Genomic DNA, 22,840 nt, shown 5'->3' with positions numbered 1-22,840 from the left:
CATGCATTACACCAATGGTATCTAATGTTTCTCATACCTCACACTAACACTATTTGCTTTTGTCTCACCTAGAATGTAAACCGCACTGAACCCTGGAAAGGGGATATTAACATATATAAGAATTGATTTGAACTGAATTTGAATTGAATTGAAAATAAGGGCACACATTTACTTTTGATTTGATTTTAAAACATGTATTATGGGAAAATATGTTTTTACAAAGATACTTTTCTTACTATCTTTAGCTTTCTGGCAGCATAGACAAACTTCTTTCAGCACCGCTGACAAGATTTCAAAACCTTTCATGCAATTAGTTTAAAAAGGTTGTAATATACAACAGCTGGATAAATGGTTGATCATGCAGTTTAAAAGGCATTTTCCAACCTATTTGAAATATTGTTCTGCTTTTGCACATCTAGGTGGTTTGGGACCATTCCTATGAACTTGGATGTGCTATTGCCTACTGTCCAGATGCAACATATCAAGGCTTCTATGTCTGCCAGTACTTTGAAGCGTATGTACATATTTTATTTTATATAATATCATTGTTTATTGGTTCTTTTTTTTAAAGATGAATTGCAGCATTTGTACACAGTGATACATGTACCAATTTTTTCAAATTCAACCTAATATCTCTATCTATCTATCTATCTATCTATCTATCTATCTATACACACACACACACACACACATGTAAACATAAACACTTTCATGCTACTTTTCAAGTGAAATCTATATTCTTCATCCAGATTGTTAATGAACTACTTTTATTTTCTCAAAAAATATACAACTTAAAAATTAGGAAATGTGCAGAGACAGGATATTCCACAGCCCAACCCAACACATAAAGGGGAGAGTGCAATGAATGTGAAAATCTTTACATTTTTAATGCTGACTTTTTACATCTGTGTGTATGCATATATATCTATAACTATATCTATAGATATATGAGATCTTGTGCAGTGAGCAGTGCAGGACGTGAGGCTGCTCAGAGGCCCCTCTGAAACTCACCTCCTTTCAGTTTCTTGATGTCAGAACCTTGCAGAAATTCATCGTGGACCAGTGCCTTCCCTGTATGGACAGATTTGTGGTGCGAGTAGCAGACAAAATGGCCAGTAGAGCACCAAGAAGAGGCACAGATCATATGCAGCCTCACTTCCACCCTCACCGGGTTTAAATGCGGACATTACTTCAGCATTGGTAAAAGCAATGCAGCCGTACTTACATCAGCTCTCAGAACAAATAGCTTCAATTCAATAACTACTCTTTGGAGGTTTCAATGTGCACGGGTAAGCTGGAGGTGCACGTTTCTGACTTAGAGGATACAGTCAATACTTACCAGCACGATTTGGAAGTGCTCATCCACCAGGTGAAGGAACATACTAAAAAACTGGATGATTTAGAGAACCGCTCATGAAGAAACAAGATTTGTTTCATTGGGTTTCCGGGGTCCCTTCCAGAGGCTCACTGGTGGAAGACCTGGAGGACTGTCTGGCAGCCTAGTTTCCCATGCCATGTGGTGAGCAATCATACTGCCTGGAGTATGTACATAACTGGGCTGTCGCAGAGAAGAAGTGGTATGTCCTTGTTCTATCTTAGAGAAATTCCACAGCTATGCCAGAAAATCTGCTTTACTGAGGTTGTACAAGCAGAACAGGGATGGTGTTGTGAAGATCACTTAATCCAGATCTTTCAAGATTACTCCATAGCACTAACTGTGCACCGGAAGGCATTCACCCTCATATATACTTCGCTCTTTGAAAGAAACCACCGCTTTATGCTTTTCTACCCAACACAGTTAAAGGTGTTTGTGGATGGTAGCTGGAAACTACCACAATTCAAGAAACATAAGACCGGCTTAATTCCACAGAGCACTCGACTGACTGATTGATGAAAATACCCAGTGGTTGTATCACTCTCTGCATTGAGTACTCCGGGACTCCTTAGTAGAGGACTGAGTTCAAGATTTGGGCCTGTTATAACTGAATGCAATGATGTTTGTGTAATTCAGGGTTGGATGGAAGATGCATTGATAACGTGATTGGCTTTTCTCTCCCAGTGTTTGGACCTGAGATAGGCAAGCCCTCTGTTACTGTTTGGTATTAAAGGGTTGGGGAGTTGGGTCAATGGCTCTCATTCCAGACATGGGTGACATGGTTGGTGGTTAGAGGTGGGTGGGAAGATGACTCCTCATTTCATTTTGGTATGTAGGTTGGACACCGGAATCAGCATTGTTGGACCGGAGGCTCTTTTTTTTTCTGATACTTATAGACTTGCTGTTATATCTTCCACATCATTGTACTGTGTGCTTCGAGCTGTAGAATAGTTAAATGGAATGTGGGAGGTATTTCCTCCCCAATAAAGCACACAAAGATATTGATTACATTGCGGCGGTGGGGAGCAGACATTGCATGTGTTAAAGACATGCGCTTACTGTCCATGGATACCAAAACTTAAGTTGCACTGTTGCAACTTGGCAAGGGACCTCCCAGCCGGGTCTTGAGGTACTTTCTTATTTTAGTATATCCCTACCACTGGTGGACGCCTGGCGCTAGCTGCACCCTACTGAGTTAGATTACACCCACAGATCTCGGGCTCACAATTTTCTGTCACGGCTAGATTACATTCTTGTCTCTTCTACTTTGTTTCCATTGGTGATGGAGGCGGTTATAGGCCCCGAATCGATTTCAGATCACTCATCTGTGTGGATTGATCTCAAGACATCCTCCTCCAACCATTTAGTCTCGGAGTGGTGTTTTATAGTTTATTTAGCTCAAAGCAAAGATTTTCAAACTCTTTTAATTTCCCGATGGGAAAATTTTTTATCTGATAACAAGCAACATGTTGATCACCCTGAACTCTTTTAGAGTACTGCTTAGGCAGTGATGCATGACAAAAAAATAGCATACATTGCAGCTAGGTGCAAAAAGCTAGTGGTGGGTATTTGAAATATGGAGGTTCAGCAGGACTATGTACAGGCCCCATACCCCCAAACAAAAGACATTTTTCTCTCTGCACAGGCAACACTAAACTCTCTCATAAACGAACAAACCCAAAGAAGTTTCACACTTATGGTAATAAAACCGGTAAAATGTTGGCCCGCATAGTCAAATCTTGGGGAGGTTCTCATGCAATTGGGATGCACTAGGATTGTACTGGACACATGGTGAATTAGCCTGACCATATAGAACAACTTTGTGACTACTTTCAAGCTCTTTATGTGGGTCACCCTGCAGGGGACATTCAGGTTGTTGGGGATTTCTTGGATAGGGCAGGACTTCCTTGGTTATCAGACTCTGATAGCCAGGAGCTTAATGCCCCTTAGCAGGCCAAGGAGTTTCAACAGGCTATTAAGAAATTAAAGCCTTGTTCCGCACCTGGGGCAGATGGCTTTTTTGGGAGAGTACTATAAGCTTCTGCAGCAGCAGGTCATTGGCCCCCTCTTGTCCGATCATCAATCAGTAGTTGATATGGGTGCCTTCCCCCTTCATGAAAATGTTGCATTAACTTTAATTCCTAAACAGGGAAACCACGTGAGAATGCAGATTCTTATCACCCCGCTTCTTTAATCAACATTGATGTCTTTTTGTTGGCACGGGTGATGACTACTAATTAGTTCAGCACAGGTGGGTTTTGTTCAGGTCAGGCAGTCAGTTCTAAACACGCGTCAAATGCTTTTGGCTATGTCACACTGTCAGGCACATGATATTCCAGCAATTTTGGTGAGTCTAGACACTGCCAAAGCATTTGAGCAGGTTCATTGGCAACATCTTTTTTGGGTGCTGGACCAGGTGTGGAGTCAGGGATGGTTTTTCAAAGCAGTACATACTTTATCAAGGTCCCCAAGTTCAACTACTAGTAAATGGTGGACATACCTCCACTTTTCCTATTTATCATGGGATGCTCCAGGCTTGCCCCCTTTCACCTCTTTTGATTTATCCATAGAGCCACTCTTGCGTGTGTTTTAACCTTTCTCCAACAATACCAGGTCATGATCTGCACAGTCATACTATTAAGACATTGCAATATGTTGACAATAATCTGGTGTTGCTAACTTCCCAGCGAGAGTCTCTACCCCAGTTATTGTCTCTCCTGGAACATTTTGGTAGCTTCTCAGTCTTTTCCCTTAATTATGCTGAGTCAAAGGCGTTATCTCTCTCCTTGAAGGTGCATCACCATTGGAGGGGACAGTTTCCTCTTCAGTGGGAGGATGTTGCTTTACAATATTTAGTGGTTCTTCTGCTGATAGATCTGTCTACGCTTTACACTATTAACATCTTACAATGCTGGCAGGCTTACCCACCCTTCTTTAAGGGGGCATTCCACCTCTTTAGCATACTCCTAGCCCCCCAGGTGGCATTTTCAAATGCTGCCTTTATACTTGAGAGATAGGGAGGAATGGTAACTTACCAGAATCTTACAAACATATCCATGGGTTGGTATGAAACCTTGCCTGCCACTGGCCCTGATTCAAGCCCCTATGGCACATAGAGGTATGGGCCTGCTGAATATTCAATATTAGACAGTAGCCAGTGGCATGCAGCATATCAAGGACTGGTATAAGGGCACAGAGCATTTTTTCCCCACTTCTTTAGTGACAGGCCTGCTTCCTGGGGTGCATTTTACTCATATTCTTAACACATCTATCAAACTGCCTCCACATACCTTTCAGCACTACCCCATGCTTAAGTCCTCTTGAGCAGTTTGGCACTGGGTGTGTAGACAGCACCAATTCTCAGCCTCAGTGACAACTCTATATTCCCACCTGGACAGGGACCCAGTGTTTTTACCAGATGGACTCATCAAGGTATTTAGTATACCTTCAGAAGGAAGGTATTTAGTATACCTTCAGAAGGAAGGGATCCTCAGAAGCTTAGCCGGGATTGGGTGGCAGTATAGCACTGCGTGAGTCTGGTAGCGCCTTGGAAATGTTGTGTAGTAGTAGTAGAGCCGATGGGGGGAGGCGGGGCTGGTGGTTGGGAGGTGGGGCTAGTGCTGGGCAGACCTATACGGTCTGTGCCCTGACAATGGCAGATACAAATCAAGGTAAGGTATACACAAAACGTAGCACATATGAGTTTATCTTGTTCGGCAGACTGGATGGACCGTGCAGGTCTTTTTCTGCCATCATCTAGTATGTTACTATGTTTTATAAAGCACAAATAGAGGGACATTTTTGATAGAACATCTAAATCACAGGAAAGAATGTCATTTTTGAAAAAGATAGATGTCTATCTTTTGTGTTCGAAAATGCTATGGACATCTTGTAATTTTGACGTTTTGTGATTTGGATTTCCTTTTTTTTGGTCCATTTTCGAACAAAAGACGTCCAAATGCAAGATGTCCAAAACAAAGGAGGAGTGGCTTTATGGTTAGTGCTGTGGCCTTTGATCCTGGCAACATGGGTTTAATTCCCACTGCTGCTCCTTGTGACTTTGGGCAAGTCAAATACACAAGGGGCATTTTTGGATATGACATCTAAGTCTGAATTTTGACATTTTTTTTTGTAAAATGTCCAAAATCAGAACAGGAAAGGTTATTTTCTACAAAAAAAGGTCTACCTTTTGCTTTTAAAAATGCTGTTTGGAAAAATGTTTTGTGATTTTGGAGAGTAAGGGGAGGTGATCCCCGATTCTCTCCAGTTGTCATCTGGTCATTTGGGGCATTTCTTCAGTAGAGTAGAGGAGTAGCTTAGTGGTTAGTGCAGTAGACCTTGATCCTGGGGAAGTGGATTCAATTCCCACTGCAGCTATTTGTTATAAAAACAGGTCTAGCTCAAAACGTCCAAGTTTTAGTCTTGGACGTTTTTGTTTTGTTCCATTATGGCTGAAAGATGCCTAAGTCCCACCTTGAACACACCTCTGGCACGCCCCCTTGAGATTTAGATGTCCTTTTGATGGACTTCAGAGAAAGACATCTAAAAATAGGTTTTGAAAATACAGATGTGGACGTCTTTATGAGATAAACGACCAAATTCAGATTTATGTCACTTTTTGAATGTGTTTCTCTTTTGAAAATGAGCCTGATAGTTACTGAAGAAGGCCAGATGAAATCTTTCATCACTTTGCAACAAGATCATCAGCTGCCGGATTCCCACTACTTTGCTCACCTGCAACTGTGGTACTCACATCTCCTTGTTGGAATGAACAGACCTTACTGAGGATGTTCAACAGACTTTGTCTGAAGCATACACATTTGGCTCGCAACAACGAGTGCCCCCTTACATTTCTTCATCAGTATCTAAAGGACACCACCCCTGATTTAGATTGTGCTGGCCTGGTGACAGGGTGGTCCAGAGATCTCAGTTGCACCTTTTCTACAGAACAGCTCAACCATTTTGTGTTGGTGATCCACAAAATGAAGAATCAATGCTGTTGAAAGAATTACTATACAAATTTGCTCTGAGGCTACATATATCTCTACACCAGGCTTTCAGAGCTACAGTTGCGGATGTTTGTCCTAAGTGTGATAGACCTATGCTGACATTGAGACATATGTTTTGGCATTATCCTATGATCTCACACTTTTGGAGGTTGGTGCTCTCTACATTAGTGACTTACTGGGATTGTACAGTCACCTGTTACCCACTTCTGCTTTTTGGACGTTATATTTACATGGACCTATCCCGATTGGATTTAAGCATTTTCTCCGTAAGGTCATCCTCTTTGGTATAAAAGTGACTTTTAACTTGGATGGAAACATCAGGACCTACTCTTCAGTGATGGCACTTTGCTCATTTTCCAGATGCAGATAGAGAGACAGGTGATTTATTCTCTTGATAGTCGTCTGGGACGCTGCTCTCAAGAGACTTAGGAGCCTCTTTGGATCACTGTGCATTCTTGAGCTCGCAGCTATTTATTGAATTTTTTAAGGTGCTTGCTCCTTGCTCATAGTATTAAGGGGGAGAATCTGGTGGGGGAGGGGGCAGTGGATTTGGGGGAAATTTGGTTCTGTTCCTCTTAACTTTGTTAAAGTAGTTGTTCTTCTGTTCATGTCTAGTTTGGTATGATGCCTTAATAAAAATTATTTCAACATATACATATATAAAGAGAGAGAGAGAGAGAGAGAGAGAGATCTTCTCTCTCTCGCTCTCTTATATATATATATAGGGGATGTACAAGTTGCTTTCCAGGTCTGGATGTGGAGTTTGTAATGGCTGCTGACCTTTAGTATACCCTGGGTTATACCCAGACTACAGAGAATCTTGCACGTTCTATGCTATCCCCCCTCCCACCTAGTCCTGCTCCCCTCCAAAGTTCTAACCAACTTTTACCCTTCAAAGACATTTACACACAAATAAACAAATACTTCTCAGGATTCTTACTGAAGCTGTTTGATATATTATTTATTGTACAATTGCATTAGGTTTAAACTACATCACTTTAAAGCTTCCTTCCATGCAGATGGTTACCAACCAATAAGTAGAAGAAAACAAGGATCACTTCCTTGGGGTTGCTGTTAAACTTACAAACAACATGACATTCCACTCTTATGTGAACCACAAGAGCATATCTCGATGCAGTACTTTTTCAATCAAACAACTAGAACAAAAACGTTGTTACTTTCAAACAAATACTACAGAATCTTGGAAGAAAAAGCCACAGAACCCAGTATGTGATCTCAAAATCTTCTCAAACTAAACAGATGAAACCCCATAGGTAAAAAACCAGTCAATCAGCTTTCTCTCACAGATACAAAATTATTTAATAAATGCGTAAATTGAAGTCACTTAGTAAAACTGACTTCATCAAAAATATTTTTAGTAATAAGTCTTTGTGTTGTATAAACTGTTGTACTTTTAAACCCTGCATATCAGAGGCATTTTTCAGGAGTAGTTTCACAGGGTCCCATAGAGGGTGGCCAGCATTTTGCTAAAAAGCTACTTCAGGGTATCTGGGACCAACCATTTGATCTCCGTGTCTATACAAATGCTTATTTGCCTTCACAGACTCCAGACATTATAAATAAAGACTAACTGTTTTCTTTACCACAAGTTTGGAAACATTACTACCTGCACACATTACAAATGTCACAACTAATCCTAAAAGTACTGGGCAATTGCGACTTGCAGTATTCAAGGCAGCTTCAAAAATCCTGTGCCAGATTTTCAGCCCTACCTGCAGGTGTTGTCTCTCTTGTGGAGACTCACAGTATTAAAGATGAATTATTTCTTTCTTCTTCCTTTCCACAATTAAACTGCAGCATTTCTAGGAGAAACAATCATCTACATTCACCAATTTTTCCCCTAGAGATTTACTCTTTGGTAACAGTGAATTAACCAAACACCCCCTTCATTAGCATAATTAACCGCAGCAGTCCAAAGAGGGTACCAGTCAGCATTTACCAATCTTTGCAATTATATTTCCCTCCCAAATCCTGTTCTTAGTTTGTTTTAGCTAATAAGTAAACCATTTAACATAAATTAACAGAATTTCATCCTTCTTTACCTCTCATAAGGCAATTACTCTTCTGTACTAGCAAACCAAACCTTGCCAAAACCTTTCTCTCTCAGCTTTCCAACTGGATTTGTTTCAGAAATTTAACGAGCCAATTAGAGCTAATTGGCACTATCAATTATTGGCACTAATTGTCAATAATTAGAACTGTTAAAAGGAAGTGGGGAGTGGACCAATAACTCCAGGGAGACGGGATACTGATGTATAAAGTACCACTTTATTCACAGACTCAAGTGGTACTTTATACATCAGTATCCCGTCTCCCTGGAGTCATTGGTCCACTTCCCACTTCCTTTTAACTGTTGTTTTCTCGTGGGAGTTAGTGTTCATCCACCTCGTGGATCACCTCCTCCAATAATTAGAATTTACATGTGCATCTTTATAGCTTCTATTCTATAAAGTTGCATACATACATTTTTCCATGTGGATCTGAAAAAGGGGTGTGGCCATGGGAGGGTATGGGCAGGTCAGGGGTGTTTCTAAAATTTGTGTAAAGTGTTATAGAATTCAGGGGATCCACAGATAATTTAGGGCCCCTTTTACCATGTTGTAGCAAAAGGGGACCTGCGATGGTATCAGCACATGTTTTTCATGTGCGCCGAGGCCAACGTTTACTGCAGCAGGTAAAAGGTAGGTCTTTCTTTTTTTGAGGAAATGGCCATGTGGCAAGTGAAGAACTTGCCACATGGTCATTTCAGAGGGAGTCCTTACTGCCACCCATTGAGGTGGTGGTAAGGACTCCCATGCTAACCCAGCAGTAACCAGGCAGAGCACGGCACTGCTTGATTACCATCGGGTACACACCGTCGCTACAAAAATAAATATATTTTTGTAGCGCAAGATATGATGGCGCACTGGGGTGGGCTTACCACTGCTTTGTAAAAGGGGCTCTTAGGCGTGGGGATTTACACCAGGGTTCAGCTGGTGTAAATCCTCACAGACAAAAATTGGATGCAGATCCCAGTTCTAAGCACTATTCCATAAATGGTGTCCAACTTGGAGCACTGTTTATAAATTAGCACTTAGTATGCATTTTTTGTGTACCCAAATTTGGGCACCATTTTCAGAATTGTTCTATATGTGAATATATATATATATATTCACATATAGGACAATTCTGAAAATGGTGCCCAAATTTGGGTACCCAAAAAATGCATACACACACACACACACATATCTATACTCCCTTACATTAGATGCAATTCCATATGCAGGAAAATAGAATATGAACTCTGATTAAATTAATTCACTCCTTTATTTCCTATTGAGCACTCATTTTGTAGGCTAGAACTTTTACCACATTAGAAGTGATTTTACCATATATGATAAAAATCAGTGTTGAGCTGGAATGAGTCTGTCCAATATTTAAAATGGTTTGACCACTGAAACAACAGTTAACCAGCTATCCGGCACTGAATATCGCTGTATAGTGGCTTAAAGATAGCTGGTTATATTGCGCTATATAACCGACCATCCAGCGATTATACATGGAACTAAATAAGTTTGGCTGCCATACTTGGCTACCACAATAGGTGGAATAACTTTGGCTGGCTCCAACTTGATCGGCTAGCTCTGAAAATCGGCTTGGCCGGTTAAGTTGGAATCAGCCAAATTTAAACCGAATATTCAATATCAGTCACCGGAAATGGCCAGGCATTGAATACTCGGGCTCAGCGGTGAGAGACAGACCGGCTACCTCCCACGATCTGAATACCAGGACCAGTGTGCTCTAGGTTAAAATACATCCAACTTCTACCTAGTGGCTGGAGATGTCATTTACTAGAGATGGGTCCGTTGAAGATTTTGATGCAATTGGTATTCCCTTGAGTTAACCTGGGAATAGCATAGCTGAGGAACTATACCTTACATTTAATCTTTATGTTCAAGATGTTATGGTTTGTGGGAACATTTTTGTTATATTTGCAAGAGATGTACAGTTTTGTGCTAATGATAAAATGCTATGAACAGCAGCATATTTCCTTATTTTTGCCACCACTAAACTGAACGCATGAGATCATGGTTTCACACAGACCTCCATCATCCCATTCATTGTTGTAAAAGATGCAAATGCATACCTTGACACAGTAGTGCCACTATGGGAGGGATAAAATGGGAGGAAGTAGGGGATAAGCTTGTGACACCTTATCCAATTACTCTGGGGTTCTTTGACAAGAAGCCAAACAAGTGTATCCCTGCCTGCCTGAACCAAAACCCATAGATAATGAGGTCCCAACTGAGCTGGAAGGCAAAGCACAGAATAATGGGAGAGAACCATTTCTAGGCGTTTCCAAAAGAGCGGGGGAGGGGGTGTTCTGTACTGATTTGTTCCAATGCTTAAATAACAACAAAAAGAAAAAAAATAAGTTATGCAAGTTTAGAAGGTGGTAAAGAAGAAAAGAAAACATTTCCAAAGAACACACAGTACACAGACTTCTGTTACAGTTAGAGAAGAGTGCACTTGCTTTTCAAGTTAGACAGGATTACTAGGTCTTGGAGGGGAAACCATGTTTACTTACAACCAACTGGGAAGGATCAGTACACTGCCAGGGAGGAACACTGGGCGGGATAGGTTAGTGAGTGGCACACATCTCTATTAAAGGCAGAGAAAGATGTGCTTGCTTTCCAAGTTTGTCAGTGTTGCTAGAAGTACACCAATGTCTATGGGAGAGAGACTATTGAGTGAAATCTTAGTGTATCTGTCTACAAGCAGAGAGACATGGAAGCAATTTATAGAGATTATTTTTGAAGCACATAGATGTCTTAAAATGCCCAAAAGAACATCCATGTGCTTGAAAAGTCCAAATCCCAATTTTGCAAAGGCAGAAAAGGGATGTCCAACATTGCAGTACATCCAAATAGATAGTGGGTATATTGTGGGCATGACTAGGGAGGTTCCAAAATCAGGATGTCCGACAGCAATTACTGAAGGGGAAGAAACAGCCTAAAAAGACTCAAGGAGAAGGGAAACCACTATAGGAATACACAGGACTGTGCCACTCAGAACTCAAGGGTCAAGGAAATCCACACACAAGAGTACACAATTCAGTGCCACAGAGTCAGATAACAGATACTAGAGGCAAAGGGAAAAGCAAGCAAACAGAAAAGGCTGCCTTTACATACACAAATGTCCCCTTTGTTAGCTTTTATCCTTTAAATGCAGTGTAAGCCTGCTTCTCCCTGACTTGTTTTTAGCAGCCCCTCCCTTTAGCCTGCTTTCACGCTTTGTCTGCTGTGCTTGTCTCCTGATTCTTGTGAACATTGCCCTTATCTAAGGGGACAAAGAAACAATGTTCTTACCAGAACTAAGTCAGCACACAGAGACAGAGCAGCAGAGCACCCACAGGTGCAGGGAAGCAAGGTAATCAGGGAAAGTAGCTTAGCTAGGGAAACAAACAAGCATACGCTGGGAACAACCAGCACACAGAGAAGCTACGAGCAATGAGAGGAGTAAACAAACTCCCATGAAAGCACAGTGTGCAACAAGCACAGACAGAGAGAGGGTAACAGGCTTCAGATGACAGGATCAAATGCTAAAGCATGTACTGTAGGGAAAGGTAGGTTTAAATAGATCTGACTTCTGACGTCTGCTGCCTCAGATGGTGTATTCCTGTCCATTGCTTTCTCATTATTGGGAAGCGATTTGGGAAACACTGTCCAAAATATTTCAGCTTTTTGAGCCTCTTGCAAATAAGCTCATCATCATTTGGAAATTGCTCAGACTTGCCAGCCCACTTCTGCAAAAGCAGAGGAGATTATTTGACTTCCTCCTGGTGGTTGCCCTACAAATTATAATTTATAATTGGAAAAATGTTGCACGGATAGTGGAGCATTACTGGTGGAATTTGGTATGTCTTTATTGTAAATATGTGGAGGCTATATTATAAAAACATTTTCTGGTTCAAGCCAATGTCTGGAAGCCACTGGATTTACATGTTTCTACAATGTAACTTTATTGTTTCGATTTGTATTGAAGCTGGCCCATTGCTGTTATTTGTTGAGTTTAGTTCTGGTTTATGGCTGTAAAACTAATAAGAATATTTGAACAAAAAAAATTGCATGTATAAATTTAGGTGCCAAAATCCAAAAAGGAGGCACAACCGTGGGAGAGTAATGGGTGGATCAGGAGCATTCTTCTAATTTATGCCTATTGTTATAAAATAAAGGAGATCCATGACTATTGAAATAGCCACAGGTTAATGATATCTGTCTTTTAGTAGTAGAAGGACTACTAGTCCGTTCATTTGGAGCAATTTACCCTGAAACAGCATTACAGTGAGAGTGTGGGGTTTGATTGCTGGAGCATCTTAGCTAGGAACATTTGATAAAAGTGCTTTTACAGCACCATGGACAGATGTGCCTCTAATAGAAAGAGATTTTACAGCACTCTCCCTTACTCAAGAACTGTTCAGGGCATCAGCAACATTTTGCAGCTAATCAGAACCAGCATTTAGAATGAACTGATCCAGGAAACCGTTAAGAAAACCACAGACCAATAGATGGCATCTGTACTTACAGACTGGCCCTACTGAGAAAGTGAGAGTGTTGTCGGATAGCTCTGTTTTGTTGCTGGGATTCCAAGTGTTCATTGTCCATTCTGCTGCTGGAGTGCATCTTATACCATGGTTTGCAATAAGCAGGGTGTATCATCATCCCTCAAGTATGGAGCAAAACCCAGCCCAGCTCAACACTGTCACTTGCACTGGGCAGAAAGCTCCCAGTTTGCAGAAAAGTAGTCCAGCACTAAGTGCTATTCTATAAATGGCTCCTAACTTTTAGTGCCATTTATAGAATACTGCTTAGTGCTTTTTTTTCAGCTCCAAATGTTTTGGTGCTGTTTATAGAATTGAATCCATAATGTGGGTTATGCCTACCAACATTGGTGTTGCTTTACTCCTTTCCTGGGACCTCTGACTTAGCGCCTCATAAATAAGAGGCAGTAGGTTCTTCTGCATTTAACTCTCAGCGGGTACAGTGCACTAACGAGAACATTAGCGCACAACTTACAAATAATAATAATAAATACGAAGTCCCCCCAAAAAGGTGGTGCATTAAATTTGGACTTAGTGGCAGGAAAGTCCTACAGTAGAATGTGTTAAACCCAGATGTCAATGCAGTTTAATAAAAGATCCCCTTAGATTCCAAATCCTCTGGGAACAGGAAAGTAATTTCCTTCAGCTACTACTAGAAAGGTATTGGCTAAATCCAGCTTCCTTCATTGTGACCTCAAGAAAGTCACTCATCCTCCATTGCCTTGGGTATAAACATCAATTGTACGCCCTTTGGGGACAGAGACATGCCTACTGTATTTGAATGCAACTCACCTTGAATTGTCAAGAAAAAGGTCTGAACTAAACCTAAAATAAATGCCAGTGGAAGAGCCCTTTGCCTCTCTTTTGGTACAATAGGATCTTCATGCCACTCTTAAAACTTGCTTGCTAGTCAAGACATCATCGCAAATTGTAAAATTACTGTTTACTTTTATGGTTCTAGATGATCTGAACATCAAATTTAATTCAGAATCCAAAACCAAACAGCATGTGATTGAATTGACCATCAACAAAACTGAATTCTTTGCCATCCCTAGTATAAATGATACAACTTCTAAAGATAATTTCAAACCTATGAATATAAAAGCAGTGCACAATCAGACTAGGTCTGTCACTTAATATGTGTAGGAAGAGGTATCAGTCAAGAGTTTGTTAGAAATTTAGATCACCCTTGAAAATATATCAAATACTTTTTGTTTCATATTAATAATGCTTTTCAACAAACATTGTATAATGTATCCTCTTTAACATTGTATCTATGATTTAACTTTTCAGTGGAAATTATCTGAACAGGATAAACACACCTTACAAAGAAGGGATACCATGTGGTGATTGTCCTGATGATTGTGACTATGGACTATGCAGTAAGTGTCACACCAGTATTTTACATTAGCTATCAAGTGAACCATATTTTGCTTGCATGGGTTACTAACCTGTCTAGTTCATTTACATAAAGTCCTAAACGCCCCCCCCCCCCCCTGTTTACTAAAGCTTAGCTCGAATTATTTGCAGCAGGGCCCATTTTATTCCTATGGGCCCTGCTGCAGATAACTCGAGCTAAGCTTTAGTAAACAACCCCTTAAAAATGAAGAATAAAATGATTACTTTTATATAAAATTTATTTCATTGGTTTTAACCTTTCTAGCTATTCTTAATTGACTATCTGTTTCTTAAAAATCCATGAGTAGAGAGGTGTGGTAGCCATGTTAGTCCACTTTTAAAGGTAATCAATAGAAATAAAATAAAACATGGAAAAGAAAATAAGGTGATACCTTTTTTTATTGGACATAACTTAATACATTTCTTGATTAGCTTTCGAAGGTTGCCCTTCTTCGAAAGCTAATCAAGAAATGTATTAAGTTATGCCCAGTAAAAAAGATATCATCTTATTTTCTTTTCCATGTTTTATTTCTATTGATTAAAAATACATAGAACTTAGCCAAATGTAAGTGAGATGGCATCAGTCAATGTGTATGGCAGGCATGCTTTAACATTGAGGGTTTGTAGCACATCTTTTCCTTTTCTCATCCAGTTCTTTCTGGTGTCCTCTGGTATATGAACTGCAGTAGGAATCAAACCCTTCCATTGCTTGTGATCTTAGGAAAGGATTCACAATTAGTGTGTGGAGGGCATTTCAAATCAGCAATTTTGCGGATTTTTTGGATGGATTATTTCATCCAGTTTGTCTTGGTCTGCAGTAGGTTTATTTGATGGGGGGGTGGTTCCTGAATGGCTAGCTGGAATTTGCAGTAGGCAATCCCATCTATAACATTTTGTTCATAAAGCTTTAATCTTAATTTCCAGTGTCATAATTGTGTTTATTCTCTTCTGTGGTGTCTAAGAGGGATGAGGAAGACGTGCCAGGAAGTATCCCAAATGCCCATGTTAATTTTTCCTTAGTCAAAACTGAAGAAAACATCTTAGTAATTACTGTAAGCTTAAAGCACTACTTCTATGTAAGATAACTTATACAGGAGTATGTGAGGGAGTGGATGGTATAGTGAAGAGCACTCTTTCACTGATGATACTGTTCAGCCACCTTGTACCAGGTAGTGCTAATTTGCTGAGGCGGAGGCTAAGCCTGAGTCAGAGAGGTGGGGCTTGGGCCAGGAGGATGTTAAATGCCCTAAGTCAGTGACAGAGAGACAGGCCCCAGGGAATGAAGACTAGAAGCCCAGGCAATGCTGCTCCAGTTCCTGGGTACTAATTGTGACTTGGCTGAAGTAAGCCAATTTTACTGCTTGTTTAAGACTTGCAAGCCTTGCTTTTAGGTCTGGCTTCAGCCAGACCTGGGTATCAGAGAAACTGAAAACTTATGGGCATGGGTGTAGTTTGGGGGGCAAGGTGGGCATTGCCCCCCAAACACAGGGCTGACGCAATGCTGCAGGCAGCTCTTGGTCCCTCCTTTCCGCCCTCAGTTCCCCGACAGGTAGCATTCCTCTTCATTCCTTTCTGCCCCCCCCCCCCCGCACATTTAAACCTTTTATTTTCCTCGAACCAATGGAAGTAAAGAAGACAACACAGCAGGCTCGCCTCCAGCTTTTCCCTTCCCTCACTCAGTGTCCCGCCCTCGCAGAAAGGCGGGACACTGAGTGAGGAAAGGGAAAAGCTGGAGGCGAGCCCGCTGTGTTGTCTTCTTCACTGTCATCGCTGTGAGGAAAATAAAAGTTTTAAACACGTGGGGGGGGGGGGGGAAGAAATGGAGAGGAAGGCTGTCAGGGAGCTGAGAGAGGGCAGGGAGAATCGCTGGACATGGATGGGAGGGGAGGGCAGGGGAGGGAAGAGATCGCTGGACATGGAGAGGAGGGGAGGGCAGGGGGAGAGAAGAGATCGCTGGGCATGAAGAGGAGGGGAGGGCAGGGGAGATGAGAATTGCTGGACATGGATGGATGGATGGATGGAGAGGAGGGCAGGGGAGAGAGGAGAGTTGCTGGACATGGATGGATGGAGGGGAGGGCAGGGGGGAATGGAGAGTTCCTGGACATGGATGGATGGAGGGGGCAGGGGAGAGAGGAAATCGGCTGGACATGGATGGATGGATGTAGGTGAGGGCAGGGGAGAATGGAAAGTTGCTGAACATGGATGGATGGAAGGAAGGGCAGGGTAGGGGAGAGAGGAGAATTGCTGGACATGGATGGATGAATGGAGGGGGCAGGGAAGAGAAAATGTTTGCTGGATATGGGTGGATGGAGGAGAGGGCAGGGGAGAATGGAGAGTTGCTGGACATGGATGGATGGAGGGGAGGGAAGTCAGGAAGGAAATGCACATGGATGGAGGGAAGGGAAGAGAGGAGAAATGCTGGACATGGATGGGTGGAGGGCAGGGAAGAGAGGAGAAATGTTGGACAAGGATGGAGGGAAGGAAAGATGAAGGAGATACACATGGATGGAGGGGAGGGGAGTGAGGAGAAATGCTGGATATGGATGGAGGGAAACTGCTAAATTTAAGGGCTAGATTGGAACATTTTGAGGGCAGATGCTGAAACTGGAGGAAGAATAGGGACAGGGCTACAGATGGTAGACAGGACGCATAAGGACACAGGAGGATGGTGGACATGGTGAATGAAAATATATCAAATGGGAAGAAGACACTGCATAAAACAGAAGACACTGGGACCAAAGCGAATAGAAAAAACTAAATGAGCAGACAACAAAGGTAGAGAAAAGTATTTTATTCAGAATTTATTAATTGTAATATGTCAGCTTTTGGAAATGTGCATCTGTGATATTTTGCATGTAAGTTTCAATTTTTCTGATATTGCTGCATGCTGAGTCTGACTTCTTGAGGTAACTTTCCAGTATTTTGCCTTCATATTTTTTTTTATTTCTAGTTTCTTGTGTCATATCTGTTGTGTCATGTGTTTTTCATGTGTGATCAAGGTGCAGTATTCTGCTAGCGTGTAGTATTTGCAGCCCTTTTTGTTTTTTTCACTAGGTAGTGTACTGATGTTTTAGAGCCTGGTATAATTACAGTGCTGCCTTTCCATGCATAAGGTTGTAGCTCGTCCTGTCCTTGGAATTGGTGCTGTTATGGTTTGGTAAGGTTATGAGTGTGTTTTTGAACAAGTTTGTGTATAGTGTTTTGCAGTGGAGAGATTGTGTGTTGGTCTTACTGAGGTGGCACCAAAACATCAGAAAGGGTGTAGTGCCTAATTCATGACACATTACCTCTTGAAGGATCTACATATAGAGCTTATGCATTTCTAAGGTCTACACTGGCGTGGTATGGGAAAGGGGTGGGGAAATACTACTGGAGAGGAAGAGGGAGTGCTGGGTAACGAGGAATGAAGGGAGAAAGAGCTGGCTTTTTTGGGAATAACCATAATGAATTTGTATGAGATAATACATATTCATTATGGTTATTCCCAAAAAAGCCAGCTCTTTCTCCCTTCCTTCCTCCATATCAGCATATTCATTTGTGTGTGTGTATATATATATATATGCAAATGAATATGCTAATATGCCCTGCCCCATCCTTTGCCCCCCCCCCCCCAAATGGAACAGTCCAACTTCACCCATGCTTATGGGTTGTGTTTGGGGCATGGCACCCCCCCCCCCCCCCCCAGTCAAAGACCCTTTGGCCTGCCAGTCAGAGGCCTGCTCGAGATTGTTTATTGTAGGGACTTTTGCAGTTGATGTTCCTGGCCTGTGAAGTAACAGGTCTCAAACTCAACTAAATAGACCATTTATTTCACATTTGTATACTGGTCTGGCTGTGTTATTCACAGGGCCACTCCACAACCCTCGCCCAGGGTATCACATATAGTGGCAGTTTGGGAATTCTTTGTGTCTCTGCAGAAGAGGCAGCCCATGTATCTCCAGGGCTGGGGGCCTCAGTACAATTTTGGGGGAAAGATTATATAAAAGACTAAGGAGATCAGCTCTTCCTTAGAGAGGGAAAATACAAGGAGTTAATAAGTGCTGGACAAGCAGATTGTATTTTTCTGTTTTGGAAAAACATGCATTGCAGCAAATAAATTCTGGCTTGGAATGCACAGGAAGTCTGGCCAGGAGGGGCCAAAGAAGTGCAGAAGAGTGTGTTTGGGCTGTTGTACAAGCTACAACTAACCAGGAGAGTTGGTAAGAGGGGTGAAAGAAAAAAAGTTTAAAAGTGTGAAAGCAAGTAAAACCTAGGAAGTGGTTCCCTGTCGAAAACATAAGAGTGAGAAAAAGTGTGTTGGGGCTTTGGATTAAGTTACAAACAGCAGAGTGCTGAAAGCTGCTTGAGCTGCAGTCTGCACCTGAGAGAAATCAGAAGCTGGTCAGAAGCAGAGAAAGCTTTGATGCAAAAGTGAAAGTAAGATTGCTGCTGGTACTAGAGCAGCCAGGGAAAGCTGGAACAGAATCTAGGAGTGGAGTTGGAACTGGAGCTGCTATTGAGAAGCTGGCTCTAAAGAAGTATAAATTTAAAATCTGTGCATAGAGAAAAGTATTAAAGGCTGAACTGTGCCAAAGAACCTGCAGCTGAGGCAGTTCGGGGCCTTGATTTGGAGTGGAAGTTGGAGACAGAGCTGAAGCTAAGTGTCCTGAAACAAGGCAAACTCCTGAATACACAGCAGACCATAGTGGGGGGGAGTGGGGGGGTGGGGAGAGGCAGAGATAGAGGCTACTGCAACTGGAGCAATGGGAATCCTGGAGTGGAGTAGTTCCAAGCCTATATTCCAGCGGATCACAGAGCAGTTCTGTTTTTTTTTTCTGAGCTTTTCCTGTTTTTCTTATTTTCTCTGTTGTCCTAAAGTACTAGAAGTTTTCTAGTTTCATAATTTTTAATGAATGCATACTGTACTATAGTCATACCTCTTTTAAACAAGTCTCTATTTTAACAGTTTTCCGTACCCTGTATATAATTACCCAGTATTAGTGTGGCTATCATTTTGTACAGCAATGTGCAACAAAATTGTCACAATGGCCCTTACCACTAAGAGACATCCTTCCACATAAGATGTATTGCAAGATCATTTGAGCAGACGCTACATGAATTCTAAAATGTTGCAAGCTGCCATTAGTATTATTTAAAATGGCAGGCAAAAATATTCATACATTCTGCCTGTTCTTTTTATCATATCACTGAGATTCTGACTTTTAATAACGAATTATGTTTTTGAGTTTGGTTTTTTCTCCTTCATTAAGACTTGTCAAGCTTAAAGGCTACAAACAAACGCTGTCTACTTAGGAACTGTTTCCAAACAATCGTCTGCTCTAACATCCACTATTGCTCATATAAAAATAAAAGAACTTGGCTAGTACTGTCAATTTCATTTTAAAAAGTTTAGTTTATTTTTTTTTAGTCTTAGTATTTTTATGGATTTAATTACAGAACAACATAATACAAACCAGTGTAATAATAATAATGTACATATTTTAAAAAGCGTAAAGAAGGGGGAAAAGAAAAAAAAACACTTCTCAACATGCATCTTTAAAGTAAGTCAGCAACAAAGACCACTTCTCCTTATACAAGATAAAATGAGGTGATTTTTTTTAGCAAGGAATGTTTCATATTTATAAGTTTGAAACACTAGATTCCACCAGTCTTGATGTGTGGCTTGGTTCAAAGTCTTCCAGTGCGTAAAATCTACCTTCAGGATTAAAGTAAACATGATATTAACAAGCATGCATTCATTTGGGTTTAACATAGATCTAAAACATTGGTCCCTAAGCAGCACATATTTGTACAATATAGGACCAGTAAAATGAAACGCTTCTGTTAAAGTGAGCCATGTGTCATTCCAGAATGTTTTAATACATACACACTCAAAAATAAGATGTTTAATAGTACCTTGCTGGGCATGACAGAACCAACATAAAACGGAAATGCAAGGGTTAATTGCATGTGACCTGAGGGGCGTCCATAATGATCTATGCGTAAAGAAATAGAGGGACTGTGTTATGGCAGCAGACTTGGAACTTTTAAACAGTGATTTCCATATCTGCTTCCAACTTTTATCTGAGATAGATTGTTGGATATCTTCTTCCCAACACCTAAGCAGACCCATACATGTAATGGGAGATTTACTTAAAACAAAAGTATAAACATGCGATGCAACATGTTTTGTAGACTGAAGACTTTTAACTAAATCAAGAAGCTCAGGGGAATGATAAAATTAATAAAAATATAAAAAAGGGAAAAGAACTGCAACTATAAGAGAGCATAGGAATAGTCAAGGAGTGGAGCACAAAAGCTGACCAGTCAGTCGGGCTGGGCGGCCAGATCGACTTACGAAAAACCCTTTAAAAAACAAATGGGGGTTTAGGGCAGTTTTAAAACACTGATCAGGCTGTTCATTATCTGGATTATGTATTTGTTTAGTATTTGACAAGTATTCTTTATGATTATTTCAGCCACAGCTACGCTTGCATGAACATGCCTACTTCAACAGTCCTGCTTGGAAGCCAGCAGGCATGCGAAATCCTATTGCCCTGCCATTCACAAATGTGAGACAGCTATAAAGCATCTTAAACTTCATTCTTTTACAATTCAGAGCTGATTTGTTTCAGAAAGAAATCAGTTGATATAGCTCAAGAATTGTCCTCGTTATTGAATTGTTTTTTTCTACAGTACAAAATGCATGTTAGTTAATAAGACCATGATTACTTCTACAATAAACTTCTTTCATGCCTTTCTCCCTATATGTCACAAGCTAAGGATTTCAGTGATGGAATAATTACAAGTACTATTTACTATGGGGTCCTTTTACTAAGCTGCGGTAAATGCTGGAGCATACTTGCCGTAACTTAAAAGGGCTTACCATGGGAGGTCCGGAAGGAAGTCTAAGATTAGTGCATGCAAACCACATGCTAAAATGATTTTTATTTTTAAGGCAGAGGGAACACGTCAGGGGGTGGGGAATGGGCGTGCTAGCACTGATCAGTCAGTGCACTGCACCTTGATTAGTGCACGATTACTGTGTGAGCCCTTACTGTCCACAAAATAGGTGTTGGTAAGTGCTCACACTGTTTTAATTGCTGTGCGATAACGGCAACATTAGCACGTGGCTATTAATTTTTTTAAATGGAAAATCTGCTGTTTTACTGCTGCAGTAGAAAGTGGTCTTAGCATGTGGGACAAGGGTGCACTAAGGCCAATTTTTCCACACCTTTCTAAACGGACCGTTTGATTTGTTCTTTAATGCAGGGCCGCCGAGAGGGGGGACAGGGGGGACAAAATTCCCCGGGCCCGGGACTCTGGGGGGGGGCCCGGGACTCCGGGGGGGGGGGGGGGCGTTGCTGCCGCCGCAGTCCGGCCCGCCCACCCTCCGTCGCTCCCTGGCATTGAACTTAAGTGCCTCACCTTCAAAAGCGCAGCAAGCGGCGGCAGACCACTCCTTCCTTCCGTGTCCCGCCCTCACCTGATGTAACTTCCGCGAGGGCGGGACACTTAAGGAAGTAGTGGTCTGCCACTACTTGTTGCTGCACTTTTGAAGGTGAGGCGCTTAAGGTCAGTGCAGAGGACCCGGGGGTGGAGAGAGGGCCCGGTGGCGGGTGGAGGGGGGCCCGGCAACCTCGGGTGGGGGGGCCCTGGCGACGGCCTTGTCCCGGGCCTGGCCCAGTCTCTCAGTGGCCCTGCTTTAATGTTAAAAAGTTCTTAATTGTATTGATTAAGTCTGTCATTATTGTTACATTTTAAACACAGCTTTGGTTGTAGATTATAAAACTGATCACCCAGATCTCGGATCTTGTAATCTAATAAATCTGTGCTAAAACTTTAGTTTTTGTACTGTGATCTTTTTCTAAACTGAAGTCATAATTTAGTCTTGTTTTCCATTTTGAGGGGCCCTTTTAGTAAACTGCAGTAGTTTGTCTCCTTACCACATGTGTAATGCAAAGCCTTAGGTACTGGGAATGTGTCCTGAATCTGCCCTGTATTTAGCGCACAGGACACACAGTTAATGCACAACCACTGTATTACCCGCCCGGGCCAATTGTGTGAGGGCCTGCACTTAGGCAGGTAACATGGTGCTGTGCATTAACACACCACATAAATTCCTGACCCCCCCCCTCCCCGACCAGACTCTCAACCCCATGTGACAACCAAGCTTTCCAACACAACTTTGATCCCCCTCCCCATGAGACATCCAAAGCCTCCCAATGAGCCACCCAACCTCTTAATTTAACAACTCCAACCCTCTTTAAGAAACACTACCATTTTGAATCCCAGAGACACATGTTTTCCTTTGCTTGCCTCACCTTTGTCTGCTGTGTAGCCCTGCTTCTTGCAGTTCAGTGTTTCAGGAGTAGCCTTTTCCCATAGCCTGTTTTCCCCTCGGTTTACTGAGTCTGTCTTCTGATTCCGGTGAGCAGTGCTCCTTTTCTGATCTGTGTATGTTAAGGCAACTTTCTC

General features: G+C 41.7%; 1 protein-coding gene across 1 annotated transcript in view; it reads left to right on the top strand.

The window, feature by feature from the left end:
- Positions 1-20,975, top strand: part of LOC115464776 (cysteine-rich venom protein TEL1-like) — an 81,211-nt gene extending 60,236 nt beyond the window's left edge. Inside the window, exons 6-8 of the mRNA XM_030195130.1 lie at positions 420-514; positions 14,279-14,367; positions 20,842-20,975. Of these exons, the coding sequence (XP_030050990.1) occupies positions 420-514; positions 14,279-14,367; positions 20,842-20,861 (204 nt within the window). The 3' untranslated portion in view covers positions 20,862-20,975. The remainder of the gene's footprint in view (positions 1-419; positions 515-14,278; positions 14,368-20,841) is intronic.
- The last annotated feature ends 1,865 nt before the right edge of the window (positions 20,976-22,840 follow it).

The sequence above is a fragment of the Microcaecilia unicolor genome, chromosome 3 (assembly GCF_901765095.1).
Source record: "Microcaecilia unicolor chromosome 3, aMicUni1.1, whole genome shotgun sequence".
NCBI lineage: Eukaryota > Metazoa > Chordata > Amphibia > Gymnophiona > Siphonopidae > Microcaecilia > Microcaecilia unicolor.
The sequence above is the reverse complement of the archived record's forward strand: the minus strand, read 5'-3'. Positions and strand labels throughout refer to the sequence as shown.